Source organism: Leuresthes tenuis, unplaced genomic scaffold (genome assembly GCF_036924035.1).
Source record: "Leuresthes tenuis unplaced genomic scaffold, fLeuTen1.0.hap1 SCAF_10, whole genome shotgun sequence".
In the NCBI taxonomy this organism is placed as follows: Eukaryota; Metazoa; Chordata; class Actinopteri; order Atheriniformes; family Atherinopsidae; genus Leuresthes; species Leuresthes tenuis.
In genome coordinates, this window is record NW_027325364.1 from 12,930,571 (window position 1) to 12,947,775 (window position 17,205).

Genomic DNA, 17,205 nt, shown 5'->3' on the forward strand with positions numbered 1-17,205 from the left:
GCGGTGTCTGACTTTGGTGAAGACGTCTACTTCCGGTCAGTGTTTTTTCAAAATACAACTACTTTCGTAGGGTGACGTTTGAAGGGCTTAAGATGTTGAGGCATGATTTCAAAGAGTACAAAGGACCGAGAAGGAGAAACCAATTATATATAACTTCAGTCAGATAATTTAAGTGCTATACTATTCACTCCCCCATCTTCTTAGCTATGATAATGATATTTTAAATATTGTAGAAATTACAAAGTTTGTATGAAATACTTAGTACCAAAGCTACACTCTTAAGATTTACTAGGAAGGTGTGTGAATAAAAACAGGGAATTTATGCTTTAATTAAAAGTTTAAAAAAAATTAATAACTGATAGTTCAAACACTATAAAAGGAAAGTGAGACACAGACCAACACGGAGGATAAAAGCCTTTAAAATAAAGTCCATCTTACTTATCAACCATCTAACTACATCAACAGTCTCTTTAACTGCTGCTGGCACTTTTGATTTTTATTGGACACTCATCATCAGATCAGAGGTAATATGTAAAGCCAAATATTAATAGTACATGTATCCTAATATATTCACTTTCAGTTTCTTTCACAGCGTCATCCTGTTCTGGGTTGCAGGATTCTATTGTAATGGTAATTGTTTTTCCGTACAGGACTAAAATCACTGGCGATACAGTGGGTTAGTGCTTGTCTGCATTTATTGTACCCTTAAAACGTTTGTGTTTATTTTGGGGGGGTTGGGCTGGTGGTTTGTTTTTAAGGTCATCTTCAGTGCCTTAACAGCTCTGAAACTCTTTGGGAGAAGATATATTCACACTCAGGAATATATAAATATCTCCTGAAACTGTCTGTCAGTTACCTATCTTATCGTTAGTGTGATTAGGAGTGACGCAGATAAATGACCTCTTACATAAAATGCTGATTAAAGTAAAAGCTCACACCTGTTATAAAAATGCTGAGACACACCAGTGAAAAACAACAGATAAAAAAAGCATTAGTTTGCTTTAAACTGCTGAAGTTACATTTATTTGAAACCATATATAGCTATTAACTGTACATTACGTGTATTTTCATTGATTTAGTAATAATTACAATGTCATTACAGGCAGTCCTCTACAGACATCTTAATGGCATTATCAACTTAGGAGTTACACCCCGACACTGTCATATCAAAATAGTCAAACACCATGGTCCCAGCTACGGCCGTAGACAACAGCAGGTTCAGGAAAGTAAACTGTCATGACTAGGCTCTGAAACATCAAGACTAAACAATTTGGCAAAGTGTGTATATATATATATGTTCTCCTGTTTGGTAATATTACAAGCCAGGATTCAAAATGCTGTACTCGCATTCTGTAGCTGTGCGAGCACAGTGTAATCGTGGTAAACTAGCTGCACGGGGCACTCGAAGGGGGAAAAACAAGGCAAAAGCAGAAAAAAAAAATAAAATACATCCTGGTAAATACAACGCTTTACATTTTCTGCAGTCAGGTTTAAACAGCTCATGACCAACAGCCAGAATTTACAGGCTTATTATACAAAGGCATTGATTTGTCTTGGCGTGACTGAGTCATACAGTATATATTGATGTTGATGATGATGCGAGCAGTTGGCACGTGATCTGACACATGTGCACGCTGATGATGGTGTTTTTCTTGTCCCGGGCCGAGTCAGTCTGCAGGTTTTAGAGTCAAATTAATTCCTAAAAGACAACTCAGGCTCCACGGTGTGCTGTAAGGTTTGACTTATCATTTAGAAGTTTGTTTTCAGCATGTTTTAGTTAAAAAAAAAAACAACTAAAAAAACTAAAAAAGAATTTCTAACAGTGCAAAAAAAGGTTTTTCTTCCATCTGATCCGACGATGCAGCACTGCTTTACTTAGTGTGGTTTCCTCAGCCTTTTTCTGTCCCTTCAGTTCTACTTTTCCTCCGCTCTGAGTGTTCAAATTGCAGTCAGTGAAATTAACGTGATTCATTCTTATTACCTGGACGGGGCTGCTAATGCTAACCGATCCATTTTTCCATCAGACTATGTTACTCTGTGGTTAGTATGGAAATGTTACTGTGCAACTACCGAAAACTGCTCGAGTTTGTGCAAAATAAATGCACTGCTTCCTATTTAACTGTGGCACGTGATGTCCTCTCTGATCACACTATCAAACATGATAACTGATGTTTCAGACAGAGTATTTATTCCTTTTTTTTGTCACTGGGGAAAAGCATCGACAAAGAAGCTTGCTTTGTTCCGTTTTTTTTTTTTTTTTTAAGAATGATATGACTGACGCGTCCAGCACTAAGTGGTTAAGGGACACAGACAGAATCCAGGTATGTTAAAACTGGTTCAACGGTTCCACTTCTCCGACTCATTCGATGATCTTAAAAAGTTTGTTCTAGCTGCTCGACGCCGCGGACTCGGAGCCACATTTTTTCCCTTGTTCAACAGCAGTTGGGTGGCACGTTCAAAGATAACAGCTTGTAGTTGGTACAAAGAATCAGTCTAAATATACAAGAACAGCTTTGCTTTTACGTAGCCGATTTAATCTCACAGGTTGACATGAGATCAATAAGGTTTAGGTTCCTCGTATAAGAAAGAACAGGCAAAGGTACAGCTGAACTGTATCAGATAAGGCATTCCTTTAAGGGACTGAAGTGTTTATACTTTTGGACATTTGGACACTGGTGGGGGTGAGGCTGAAGATAAGGGAGAAGGATAGTTTATCATGTTGGGCTGGCCCATGTGAATCGCAGTATATATATTCTTTTTTTTTTTAAATAACTTTCCACATTTGAAAAACAACTTTTTTCTGATTTCTCACTGTCTCAGTGTAAGGCAAAAATCAGGTAGTGCTTCTTTGCATGCATACCGACACGTATATATCCAACACATGCACCATCTGCACAGAAACACCCAAAACATTCGATTGTTCTTCCCTCTTATTATCCAGAGCTGTGCAGTTTTCATGCTTCTCAGGGTAAGCTGAGCGTGATCCAACATCTGTGCAACGAAGCGCATTTTTCATCCACTCTCAAATTCAATATTAATCCCTGCAGTCGTTCTCCAATGATGCGTGGCTCGGTTAGTTATCCCTTTTGTTAATCCCTACAAAAGCAGTTCCTGCAAATCCAGGCTAATTTAGGTGTCTCGGATACTACCCCTTCTCTCAGAGTAGTGATGGCAACAGAGATCAAATAAATCAGTAGAGCGCTGATATGTCATTCTACTCAACAAATCCCTGATTAAAATCTAGTAATCTGCACTCCAGTGTCTCCAACAATGAGACGAGCGATGGAAGGATGGACCTGTGAAACAGTGAGAGATCAAGAAAAAACGTCATTAATATATACTTGGCGCAAAGCACAGTTACTTCACAGATTTCCAGCATTTCATGACAATTATATTGAGTACAAAGCATTATTGTCGTTCTCTCTGACCTGCGCCTGGAGCGGCCCGTAGGGCACGAGTTCTCCATCCACAGTGAGCGTTCCTCGTGTGGACAGAGGCTGCAGCCTGAAGGCTTTGCAGGTAATGTGGCTCACGTACGGCGAGCTGACGGAGTGGTGGGTTCCCCGCTCCATGGCAAAGAACAGTCTGAGTAGCGTGGCTCTGGAGATCCCTGCCCGCACAAAGGTCAAGTGGATCAGCCCATCGTCAAACTTGGCCTGGGGTGCAGCATGGAGGTCAGCCCCGAGGTGGCTCTGATAAAGGGCCAAGACCAAGACAAAGTCCCCTTCAATGGTGACCCAGTCTCTAGTGGGAATGGGTTGGTCAAGAGGGGGTAACAAGTCATCTCTTGGGAGATCGAAAGGCAGCGAGACGAATGGACGGTTCTTGAAGGGTCCTGCTGGTTCGGCAATATCAAAGTTAAAGGATGAGGACGGTGTGCGTAAGGAAGGAGAGGGCGAGGTGGAGTTTGGGGTGTTTGGACGGGGGACGAGGTAGGATGACGAGTGCGGGGAGGCACAAGAAGGAGAAGAGGGCGGTGTGGGGGACAGAGACAGGGAGGGGAATTTAGGGGGGAGGGTGTTTGAGTGGGAGTGCTGAAGAAGTGAGAGGGGCCTTGGACGGGAGGCGTTTTGGTTTTGGTCCAGCGCCTTCTGCTTGTAAGAGAAGGGAGAGTGACGAAAAGGAGAGGAGATGGTGAGAGAGCGCTCACGGGCCACATCCAGTGGGTAAGACTCTTTCTGGAAGTAGGTTCCATTCAGGTCCATGTCTTCCACCCCATACGAGGAGCCAGAATCTGTGCTGGCCTCCTGACTGAGAGGCTGGCTGAACAGAGCGTCGGCTATCTGACTCGACGGAGCCGAATTCTTTCTCACCATCTTTCTGGCTTCCTGAAGATCGTCCTGGTGATTGATGCAGCGCTCAGGCTCTTCATCTGCCTCTCGCCCCATGTCTACCCCGTAGCTCTCTCCCAGCTCTCTTGCATGCAGAACTCCCTCCACCTCTACTGATCCACCACTGCTTTCCCCATCCTTCCCCCTATCCTCCTCCATCTCACCAGAGTAGCGATCCTCTGGTCCTTCATCTTCCCTTTCATCGTCGATCCTCGTCAACCTTTCTTCCCTTCCCATGTTGCATTCATCCCTGTCATTTGATTCAGAACTTGTCCCGGACCGCTCCGAACATGTCCCAGACTTCTCTTCTCCTTCCATTTCCATCTCCATCTCCCCCTCTCTCTCTCTGTCTTCTGCCAGACTGCTCGCCCTCACTACACCGGTTCCTCCTCCTCTGGCCCTCTCCCTTCTTCTCTCCCTCTCTCTCTGCCTCTCCTCCTTTTCCCTCTCTCCTTCACCCTTCCTCAGGCTCCTCTGCTCGCTTATGCCCATATCGGAGCAGGTGCGATGTATAGGTGTCCGACAGAAGCCATCCAGGCCTTCTGTGATACTGCGGGAGAGGAGTCTCCTTGGCGGAGGTGTGCCATCTGAGGAAGTGGTGACAACAGAGGGAGGCAGGTAAGACAGACGACCTTTGTAGGATCGAAGCGAGGCAATGCGCACTAAGGTGCCGAGGGTGAAGCGAGCTGAGCCCAAGCCTCGATACCTGCAAAAATTAACATTTAAAGTTAAGTCACGTTAACTGCGTTTTTAAACAAAGTGACGCAGTAACACACACCTCTCACTCTCAATATCCACATCGGACACAAAGCCCCAGGCAACGGAAAGGAAGGAAAACAGCCTCCTGGGTGCAGCAGCACGGCTGCTGTTGGATGGAGCAGGGCTTGTCGTCACGGAGACCAGGTCCATGGGTCGGACACCGCCTCGACAGAGCAAAAAGCAGCAGTTCAACAGGAGGGGCTCTCGAAGGCACATGTCATACCTTGGAGAGGGGTGCAGGGAAAAAAGGAGAAGCAAACAAAAAAATCCTTTTGTCAGCGCGAGATTTGACCAAACCTAACTGGGAGTGTGAAGGTACGTCCCGCCTGGGTTACGTATTGGGACGGCAGCGCCATTTTGTGAGACACACTCTCCTGTTACTGTGCCTGCTGCCGTTGCCAGGTTAGCTTTGATTTAGGTTGACTAAAAGGTCGCACAAAAGGGTCAAATTTGATGGAGACGAAAAACAGACAAAAACTGACCTTAAAGGTAAAACCTAATTGCATTGCCAAGATGCAAATTAAACATTATATAGAGTTTAAAAGTTAGTAATTCAAGCTTACAAACAAATTTGCAGCAACTCTTTGTAGGATCTGCTGATAATAATGATATTTCTTGCAATATCTGACCACCTTGTTGTCTCATTTAGTAAACTAAGTCAGTTATAGTACTCTATATACATCCAGCCACGTGTTCATTTTATGGAGTTGTAGTCAGTGGGTGTAATAAGCTGCTGTTTGTTAAAAAGAATTTGCTATTATCTTGGAATTCATTAATAAATGCTTTTTTTTTTTTTTAAATGCAGAGGACATGTATGTTTCTGACTGTTTTATGTCGAGTAGAAATGGACTGAAACATTTCTTCTATTGTCGTGGTATGTGCATAAAGACTTGATCCTACAGGTCAGCAATCGGGGTCTCTCCATATCAAATACACCCACAGTGCTAGAAGATCCAGCCTAAAATTCAGTGTGGCGGGACGCCAACTTCTCACCCTCGAGTAAATCGACATGTCCACGATTTATTTGTTTTTCTTTTACAAAGTCTGTGTGATTTAGATACAAAAGGATTAGGTACAAAAGACTGCTTTGAAAGTGCAGACACAGATGTGTTCTTTGGCCCCGTCGCACACCTAACGCTGAGCTGTAAGGCATTGCCCAATCACAGATGGCACATGATTTACTAATATAAATGAGAGCCACGCTCACCCTGCATGGTGGTTGACGGAGCCAGCCAGTGCATTCCCAGAGCCGCAGGGCAGAATGCCGACGGGTGTTTTTATTGCTTGTTCCCAGTCTGGGCGCTCCATCAGCCCATTAATTACCTACAGAAATACAACACAGGAATATTGAGACGATCACATCCACAGACACATAAATACACGCGTAGAAAATGTCTGAGCCCTGCAGCAGGAGCACCTGACCTCATGCAGCAAGCCATCCCCAGAAACTATGATGATGCCGTCCCACTCTGAGAGCGGGATCTCTCTGATGAGCTCTCTCGCGTGGTTCTGACGTTCTGAGATGAGATCGAAGAATGCCTGTTATATGCACCTGCCTCACGTACATGTCTATCATCTGTAACATGGGACTGTTTTCGGCTTTGTGTTACCCGTCTGTATGAGGTTGAAGCTGATGTTGGCCTCTCTGATCATGGGCAGGATGTAGGTCTGACACCACTGCACCGCCTGGCCCCTTCCACTGAACGGATTGACCAATAACAGTAGTCGCCTGGGACGAGGTAGGAGACTTCTTGAAAATTCTGCGCGACAAAGAAGGGACAGCATGATTGAGTAGAAAAAACAACAACTGGGACATGAGCTAAGCTCTTATTACAGCGTTGCCCAACCCTGAACTTTGAGTGCATTTAACTAATTGAGCCTCCTTTATTTCACCTCACACAATCTACTTCACCCTGCACAGCGCTGCCATTTCATTCCTGTCTGTTAATCACTTAGGTTCAGAAACATGGTACGAAAACACTTCTAAACTTGTTTTATCGGTCCCGGATTTAGTCTTGGGATCACAACGGTGTACAGAAGCAGCAGAGCAAAGGTACTTCCCTCCTTTTTTTTCCAGGAGGAAACATAAAACCAAGATAAGCAATAGTTAATCTTACAAATCGTGCAAAGATAAAGTGTGGTAATGATGCCAACGGATGAAGGGAAGGGGCTGAAAAGGCTGTGCTAAAGCTGGATTACGCAACAAATTAGACCAAAGCAAAGCAGAAACCAACGAACCGCAGCTGTCACGTCAGTCGGTGTTAGAATTCATAGAATCGAGACAGTGACTCCACAGAAGTGCTGAGCGGCATGAATTTTTGACAGATTGTGACTGAAGCGTGACAAGAGAAGGCACGAAGAGGACTTGCGAGAATCAAAATCACATCATGGCTTCATTTCCCCTTTTTTTCCCCCACCGTTGTGACTAAGGAGGGTCAAAGAACGGCTAAAAATCAAGTCTAAAGAAGGGAAGGGATGAACAAAAAGTTGGAAAAGCTGGGAAAGTGGTGCGATGCACAAACAAAAATGTGGAGAAAAAAATAAAATCACATAAAAACCAGCCACGGAAAGTAACTGATACTGGTGAATATGTGCAAGAAGAAGGGCTGGCAAGCTTCTGCGGCCCCACCCTCTGTGTCTTTACATTTGACACGGTATGATACAGACCGTGTGTGCAGGACAGATAAGGGAGGGAATAATGGAGTATAGTTATAGATACATAAACTCAGGGGGAGATATGTTGTCACTTGAAACAAACTAAATAAACAAGTGCCCGAGATACGTATGCCTATCTGGGTGTATTAGTCTTAATCTGCCATTGTTTTTGTTTTCTGTTCTTTTGTCTTTTTTTCGCTGCATGGTTATCAAATTTTTGGCCCATTTGTGCGCTGTACATACAGGAAGGTCTTGGAACACTGTGACATTAAGCTATACTTAGCATGCAATTACAAAGGAGGTGTAAATCAAAGCAGAATGAGGCAGCATTGTCTGGAGTTAGAGACTTAGTCATGGAGACATCATGAAAGGTCAGAACAAGTAAGTCCCACAAAAACGTGTCAATGATACTCAAACGATTTTTAAAAATTAAGCCATTTAACTCCACAATGTATCAACAATTAACACCCTTAAACAGAAACAGAGTAAACTTCGTGCTAAGAGTTGCTGGAACTTTGGACACAAAATTAGAAATTCTGTAATTTTCCACCAAAACAATCAAATTAATTTTGGTTTTATGTCGATGAAGCCGAGTTTCTTTGGGTTTACGACTCTGAGTTCAACAAGACATTTCATCATGTTGTGTCTCCATACAGGTGTTTACCGCCGTTTCCCTGACGACTTTTAGAAAGATCCTTGAAGGTTTAAATAGATACATATCCAATTTGCATATTTCATCAAAGAATTTCATCTCAACCTTCCTACAGAAATGTGTTTGCTTAATGGCGACATCAGCAAAAACGACAGTTTATTCACCTGAGGGTAATAATTAATCATTTTATCTTAGAACGTCTTAGTTGCAGATGTGTTTCCGCTCATTCCCGATCTCTCTTTAAGAAAAAATCATACGACCCTGCAAGTACATTATCCTGACATGCTGAGGTGAAAACTGCCTGAAACACGAGCATCACATGTAGCCAACGAGCCACTTTAGTCACAGGTGAAACGCCCACTCACCTGTGTCAGCAGTGACGGTCACACCTCTGAGTAGACACTGCACAGCGGCCGACCATCTCTCAGCTTCGGGCCTGCTTTCTGCGAGGTAGGCCCTCACCTGCCTGCGTCGCGACACCCCCTTCCGCTTTTTCCCCGGAGGGTACCAATACAGCACCAGCAGGGGCGGTGCAGGGGCACGAGGGCAGCTGCACCCCACCAGCTCTGATAAAGGGAGCAGGAGACGGGCCTCCTTTCCTGAACGTGACGACAGCCGCTGAACGTGTATGTGGGTGTGGGTGAGGGTCAAGGCGTAATTGGATGCCGGAGGTGGGGAGGCAGCGGGGGAGAGCCCTCCTGGACCTCCAGGGCTGTTGGGGCAGCTGTTATTGTTGCCGTTACTGCCAGATCCCCAGCTGGCAAACTGGCCATGAAGGAGGGCTTCTGCTGGAGAAGGTGAAGAAGGTTCCGGGGATCGCATCCTTGCTGTTCGAGTGGACAAAGTCTAAAACAGCCTAAAAGGTCTAAAAACAGTGGATCTCTCTGCCACTCTTCAAGGTCTAAAGGGAGAATCTAAATGTATCAGAATGTCCGAGAACTTTATCCCTGAAATCACTTCAAAATCATTCTTCGAGCAACGTCCGTGTCACATTCGGGCTTCATTTGTAAAGAAAAAAAAAAAGAACTTTGTCCATTTAAAGGAGTCGCTTGTTTAGAGTAATCATCCAGTGAAAACAGGAACTTCTAAAACAAGTATTTGTGTCACAGTTTGATCTTAAGAGCTGTCAGCTTACACCGTTCCCTGTCAGTTGGAAAATTAGAGGGGCAATACTTCAATACAACAGGACTTAAAAACGTAAAATCAGACTTTTTTTTAAACAAGTGTTCTTCACATAAAATTTGCATACGTATAAAAACAATTTCACACAACAACTTAAAGCCACCTCTTCTGGCAGCAATGCAAGGCAGCAGAGCAGCAACTTTACATCAACAGGAAATCTTTAAATAATTACACAAATGGACAAAACTGAACCTCTGAATTTCATCGACACATCGATCAATTAAAGTATTAAGACAAACCAAACACACCTTGTTCATACAAGGAGGCTAAAACAAATCATTTAAGTGAATGCACAAGATTTATGTAAATTATGTTGCATGGTAAGTGCAAACTGAAGTGTAATTAATGCCACAAAGATATGAGAAGTGCAGGTTGTTCAAGACCTTTGATACCTCTATTGCTATCTTAAATCTCAGTGATATACAGGAGGCAGACGAGAGGAGCAACAAGGCCAGTCTCCCAGACAGTAGTGTGATACGTTAAAGTTTTATCCGAGAAGATTCTCCTCCACAAACAACAACAAAACAACATAAGACAAAACAGAAACAAAAAAACAAAAACAAAAGACAAACAAGAAGACAGTTCCAGGCAGGTACTTAGTTTATGTCATCTTAATGTCCATTAACAAAGCCTCACGTTCCCTCCCAAAGACCTCTGCTCCTGTATGGGGGCAGGAGGAGAAAACTGTAAATGTAAGAAGTGGAAAACAAAAACAACTGCAGCACTTCAATACATGTGTGATCATTCTGGAAGTATCTCTACAGCAGATGGTTTCAATGCAGGTAAACCAAGTAGATTTGCACCCTGAATATTGCTGAGCAAAGGAAAATTAATCCTTATCACGTTTTCTTAACATTCAGAGGGCAACGAGTACAGAAGAGAGCCGTGATAAGAGGAAGAGATTGTTAGAACAGGGTGAAGCAATACAAGATCCATCATGCTCCTTGACCTTAGGTGCATCTACTGACTCACAGTCACACATCCTCAATGGCCTTTGCTGAGACACCACATTAGTTTTGTCGGGAGGATGAAATGACCACAGTTTGCTGGCATTTTTCTTCTACTCAGGGCTTTTGGCTAACGCGATTTGGGGACAAAGTGCCTCTTTCACAAACTGAATCTTGGATCGCTGACCTAAATGGTACGGGATTTTTTGAGCGTTAGCAATGCGCATTAGAAATTTCATCATAGAACAAAGAAATTAGTTAATTAGGAGTCCGATTAAGAAATAACAGTGACTACGAATGGGGGAGAATCTCAGAACAAACTCACAAATCTAACCTTCTACATTAGTGGCTGCATTAATTCTGACAACAGTGAAATGATCTTTTATAAGAGGCTTATTGTTTAAGTAAGCTGGGTCCAAACCATTAGACCTGAGTGCGTCTGAATATGATGATTACTGAACTACTCCTGTGGGACTTCGGTATACCATAAATTAACAACCTGGTCACATCTTCCAAGTTCTGTAACAGTCAGGAAACATTGAGCAAGCTGTAATGGAGACAAAATCAATACTTGGCGGATGTCCTGTCCTGATAAAAACACGCAGAAAAGCACCTCACTGATGCCTATTGTTGCACCTTACGTCCTTGAAGCGCAGGGCGGGTACACCCAGAAATAATAACACAAGCAGGCTAAATTTGTCACCCACACAATGAGGCTGCTGTTGAATATGTTGGTCAAGGTGCGGTGAGGTTATGCCTTGGGCACGGGAGCATTCATCCTGCCAGGATAAGGGTTCATACTCAGTAGTCGCGTTAATAGCTTGTTTAGCAGTCTGATGATATTTTAGTAAATGCCAATGCACCGGTAAACTTTGATCGATGTTGTCAGTCTGCGCCAGCTAGCAGCCTGACCGGCTGTTAGCCAGCTAACTTACAAACTGTACTTCAACGATTACTTTTCACGAACGTTTAAGGCTTGAGGAAATTAAGAGGACTTTAAAGTTGTAAGGAACCACTAAATATCTAATAACAGTGCTAGCAAATGTGGTGGGCACGAGGTTAACGTTAGCTGTTGTAAACTGCTGCCTGTCAAAGCAACACAGCGTTGTCAGTTAGCACTGGCTAACAGTTAGCTATTTAACGCGTAGCTTAGGTTTAAGCCAGTTTACCACGCTATTACAAACAATTTCCCTGTAATTAGGCAGGTCGTACATCAGGCATATCAAAACGGACCAATTGAAGTTTCAAGTTTACGATTTTATTTTCGTTTAAGAGGGTAGACAAGTCAGAGCGTTGGCTAACGGGCGTTTTGTGTATCAATTATACACGATAAATCGACCCATTTTCTTTTTTTTTTTTTAGCTCAATATTGTGGAAGCCCGGGATAGAAAACGAGTCCAGCTGGACCAAACACAAAGATAACAAAGCCGTAGATTACCTCATTTTGTCTACCCCTTCACGACGAGTTAGTCGCGGGCTGTGGAAACTGTGGCTCGGTGCAGGAAGTGTCTGGAGACGAAGCAGCAGCAGCTCTGAGCGGCGGAGAGGAAATCCAATGACGATAAGGAAACATCGCAACACCCACCGACATTCTCCAATCATTGACTGACCACCACTTCCGGGCCAAGTCGTTTGTTATCAGGCCAACTGATGAACGCTTATCAACACTTATGTAGTAACAATAAAGACCCAGAACGTACTGTATGTGAGGGAGAGACATCTCTCCTGTTGTTAATCGGCTTGTTTTTGTCTGCCTTGAGCAAGCCGCCCTGTGTTAACAACACATGTATGAGCTGTTCAATGAAACACAGAAGATGATCCGTTTTGTACAGCCAATCCTTTATTGTGTCAGAATGCATGGAAAACAAACAGACTAGTTCTTGTAGCCACAGCTGGCTCTGCGACCACGGGCTCTCTCGAACTTCCTGCCCTTGGAGCGGACATAGGGCCTGAAGGGGAGAAAAATAAGAAAAGTTAGATTTACCACCATATCAACACACCCACCTCCATAAATTAAAATGGGACATCTAGCCCCAATATGCTAGATGTGTTATCTGAACCTCATTGGTTTGATTAAATTAAAAGCCCGACAAAAACCAGTCAGTCAGTATGGCACAAAGTATTTAAATTGAAACAAATATCAGAAAATAGATTTCTATCGCCTGCAAACAACTGAGAAGTGGCTGAATTCTAATGGTACATTGTAGCAAAAGGATCATTTCTACCCACATGCTTTCTTCTACTAAACCACCAAAACTTGATTCTACACTAAACCCTCTATAAAAATAATAGAAGCCACATTTTCTGCAGAGTTAATGTCAAAATATTTCATTACGACTCATTAAATGGGCATTGCAGTGAAAATGAACCGGACCTGAATACGTAACTAATTCATTAACAAACCACCTTACTCACACACCAAAAACCTGCGTATAAAAAACATTTAGATCAAACACTGATCACATCCAGGTAAGCAGATGAGATGGTAACTTTTAAATGTGCTACTGGTTTGACAAAGGTGCCTAATAAACGCGTAAGAAACCATTTGGTTCCTGTGATTGTCATAATCTAAATAAATATACCCTGCCTGGTTGGACAGACTTCATAAAACCATACATGGTCCACTTCACATTTTTGCTCTTTTTTAATCATATAATATTGCATTATAATGCCCGTCTGCTGCTCACTGAACAGACTGTGGTTGAGCAATCAGCAGCCACATTTAAATCTGTATTTTTATCTGTAACGCAGTGATGGAAGCAGCATGGTAAACACACAGTCCTGCACAGAAAGTAAAGATTTGAAGGTCTCAATCAAATATAAAACTGTTTCTTTAAAAAAGAAGTTTAACAATTCTGTTAAAATTAACTCAGAGAAGTGAAATAATTCTAAATCTGCATAAAAAAAAATTAAAAACGTATGGAAACACACAAAGTGAGCTGAATCTTCTCTGCAAAGGTAAAATGTGTCTTAGTTTAATATCTCGTTCTGTGTGCACATACTTGGTGTGGCTGTGAGGAGTTCCAGGGGCTTTTCCAAAGTGCCTGTACACCTCTCTGCCTTTACGGGGTCCTGGAGAGCAAACAAATGGTCGGGATCAGAATCAGATACAAATATTATACATCATCTCAAAACACAGTTAGCAGTTTCATCTCCCACACTTAACTGTGGCAGAAACTTTGGTAACATAAGATCCTCGTATGCAAGTGTTTATTTTTTGCTTAATGATTTATTCTTTTCTTTTTTTGCGCCCCAAAGATCTCATGAGATGACGTGTACATCCGTTACAGTTCTGATGAGACATCTAGAAAACTTTAACACAATGTCTAATTCATAGAATATTAACACCTCTGCTTGATTTTTATATAAAAAGGGATTATTTTGGGCGTCTTTAGGGAAGAAGAAGTTTTTCCAGATGATGACACACAAGGAAAGATAAAGCTTTGACGGCAGCACGAGACATGCCTCCCTCCGTTTGCAAAGATCACAAAATCCTGCGCATCATGATAGCCCCCAGCGCACCAACACGCCTTTATTTACGCCCACGTTTAAAAAGGGAATGAAGAGTAACCCATAAACAGAGTCATTTTTCACATGGTATCAAAACACTAGCTCCCACACAAAAGATAAAGACAACATCTTGGATATTTGGTCTTCAGTGCTCTCAGACTCAAAGTACTAATAATAATTAATATAAAGCTCCCAGAAGTAGCATGACACCAAGTGCTTATACAGAAAAGTATAGTGGATTTAGTCCGCTTTATGACCCATGCGATGCGTTTTTATGAATACATTTCAATTTCTCTCATTACTCAAGATTGCACCAACTACCCGGGTTGACTGGTGGGACCATTTTAAAGTTGAGTTACCTGACAGCAGCACTGTGCCAAGTCCTTTGGGAGAGGCCAAAGCCAGCTGGTCAAAGGTCATCACCTGACCTCCTGCTTTAAGGATCCTGCGGCGGGCGCCATCAGTTACCTTGAGAGCGCAGATCTGTGCCACAACAAACGGAACGCCGGGGTGTCAGTGACATGACATCTTATTGGAAAAACTGTGACAGCGTTAGAGGACTTACCTTGAGCTTGGGGATATCCTGAATCCTGACATCATCAGTGACTGTTCCCACGACAACAGCGGTTCTGTTTTCGCGGCCGGGCAGCTTCATCTTACGGATCTAGTTGGTAGAAAAAGATAAAAACAGATGACAACAAGGAACATATTCAGTCACATTTTCCCCCTCACTGGACTTGAGATTAATAATCAAGATGATACAGAGTATCACCGGCTGTAATGGACATGTTAAAATTAACAGATTTCAGATCAAATTAGTTGGATACAAAGAGATTCTTCACATAAGCGGCATTAGCAGCTAATTTAACCAAACCCCAAAACATCTTGAACATTAAACCTGCACAAACCAAGGATCACGTCAAACAGCAGCATCTGAGGACATCCAATAACTTCTCCAATAATTATGTAGAGTTTGTATTTAAAAGAGAAAGGGAGAACTTTTCAATGGTGTGAGGGGAGAAGGACTTACCAGGCGGGAGATGGAGATGGGAGGCCTGTTGCTTCTGCTCATGAACAGCCTCCTCAGGACCACCTTGTTGAAGGGAGCATTAGAGCGGCGAGCCAGGAACCTGTACAACTGTAAGAAACCCACAGAATGGTTAGAGAATGTCCAGGAATGGCCATGAATTCACAAATGAGGACATTACTGGTAACATTGATCTAAAGAGCTGAAGAGTGAGAACCACTGACCTTAACCAGGAGCCTCAGATAGATATCTTGGCTCTTTGGCTCTTTCCTGTGCACCTTACGGTCCTTGTTGTGCCTGATGTCGACTCCCTGAAGAAGTGAAAGGAAACATCAATACTTTATATCAAATATCAACAGACATCAGCTGTACTCATTTTAAACATACTTTTTGGTATACACGACACCATTTAGGTTTACGTTTCACTGACAGTTGTACAGTGATCATTAAAGCCCAAAACTGTCAAACCACAATGAACGGGACACACAAACCTAACCTTGAAATCAAATTTAACTAATTAAATCTAAACTCAGGAGCTACTGAACCGGCAGGGGCCAGTACACACGTTGAAGTTACAGCTAGCTACCATCATGTAGCGGCCAACCCGTCGGTGCTTATTTTGGTTAAAGTTCACATTGAAAAAAAAGGTTTAACCTATCCAAAAGTAAAGCTGCGATTTAAAATAACACTCCGACCTCTGAACAGCTTTCAAGACGGATTTCTATTCAACCTCAAGGCTTGAAGCGGCAGCCCGTTCAGCATAACGTTGGTACCAAAGAGAGTAAGCTAATATGAATTACTTTGACAAATAACACATAATCACAGCGGGACTGCCATACAGATTATATTCAGAATGTGTTCGTGTTTCCATCGAGGAGATAAGATGATTTAATTAACTGGATGACTTTGGATACTCAAGCAATCGTGTTTTCAAAATTTCTACTTGTACCTACCATCTTGGACTCAGAGCGAAAAGGGAGAAGGAAGAGCCGAAGTCTCGCGATAACACATTACCACGAAATCTTGGGCCTCTGATTGGTCAGATAGCACGAGGTTCCTGCCGGTGGAAGTAAAAAACTGTGGTGATTTAGGATGGTGCCTCCAGTGGTAGAAACACCAAGAGACGCTCCCACTCTTAAGTTTTTATCGGACTATTTAGATTTGTACCAAGTGGGTCATTGACACTTGATAAAATAAATATATAAATAAACCTCATTCAATCATTATCTTTGTTCTCATTCTAATTGTTAAAGGACGGTTAATTCAACAGTAAATGTAGACAATTGTATTCTCTAATGTAAAGAACATTGGCAGCATTTTTTCTTTGTAAATTTTGAAAGATTACTGCCCCCTCTTGTGTAATATTGGATGGATTAAAGGATTAGATTTGGGGGAAAGGATAAATACCTTTCTTATCTCTGTTTTTTTTTTTGCCAATGTTTGGATGTATATGTTTCTTAGATTACTACCTTCTGTTAATTTATCTCAATGAAGAAATCAATGTCACAATACTGTGAGTAATCTATTGTCACATTTTATGAATTATTCGTTGCCTAAATTTATATTTCCATATTTTTGTAGCATTTTACTGTGTTTCCCTTTTAGCAGTTGCACCATCTATATATTTTCACACGTATTTTTTGGATTTATTTTGGATTTTGGCAGGTGAAATCCGGCAGTAAAAAATATAAGACACATTATTATCCTATAGGTAGAAAAAAAAATCTGTTAGGCACATAATTTGTATTCATCACTGTGCACAAATCTGTGAGAAAGTGATTAATATTACCTACCATATAAAGATTTATTTCATAGTACTACTTTAAAGCACGAGCTATTAACAGTGTGTTCAGTCAGTAGTATGTACAGATTTTTTCTCTCAGGATAATTGTGATAAAATAAGGTTTGATTTTATTCAGAAAAGAAAACGGTAGAAAAAAGGTAGATGACATTGACTTAATGTAATTTCGTGGTGCAGGCAGACAAATACTCCCACAAAAAATGCAATTAAAAAGAACAACATGAGCGGCATTGTAATTAAAGTCAGACTCTGTTTCATCATTTTAGTTCACGTCTGTAAAAAAAGACGAAGTTGAGCACCATGATGTGAGTTCACTGATGTATTTGATGAATGTGTTTAAA

The 17,205-nt window shown here is 42.1% G+C and overlaps 2 protein-coding genes across 2 annotated transcripts; both read right to left on the minus strand.

Moving 5' to 3' along the window:
- Positions 1 to 991: 991 nt before the first annotated feature.
- On the minus strand, positions 992 to 12,054 carry sphk2 (sphingosine kinase 2). The gene is made up of 8 exons (XM_072394127.1): positions 11,965 to 12,054; positions 8,763 to 10,239; positions 6,701 to 6,850; positions 6,513 to 6,607; positions 6,298 to 6,413; positions 5,110 to 5,313; positions 3,429 to 5,037; positions 992 to 3,296 (listed from the first exon to the last, which is right to left on the minus strand). Exons 2-8 carry the CDS (start codon positions 9,217 to 9,219, stop codon positions 3,234 to 3,236), a joined length of 2,694 nt encoding a protein of 897 aa, XP_072250228.1. The 5' UTR covers positions 9,220 to 10,239; positions 11,965 to 12,054; the 3' UTR covers positions 992 to 3,233.
- A 290-nt stretch (positions 12,055 to 12,344) lies between these two features.
- Positions 12,345 to 16,099, minus strand: rpl18 (ribosomal protein L18). Its single transcript, XM_072394166.1, has 7 exons — positions 16,017 to 16,099; positions 15,288 to 15,374; positions 15,067 to 15,174; positions 14,602 to 14,700; positions 14,396 to 14,519; positions 13,529 to 13,598; positions 12,345 to 12,475 (listed from the first exon to the last, which is right to left on the minus strand). Exons 1-7 carry the CDS (start codon positions 16,017 to 16,019, stop codon positions 12,400 to 12,402), a joined length of 567 nt encoding a protein of 188 aa, XP_072250267.1. The 5' UTR covers positions 16,020 to 16,099; the 3' UTR covers positions 12,345 to 12,399.
- Positions 16,100 to 17,205: the final 1,106 nt, after the last annotated feature.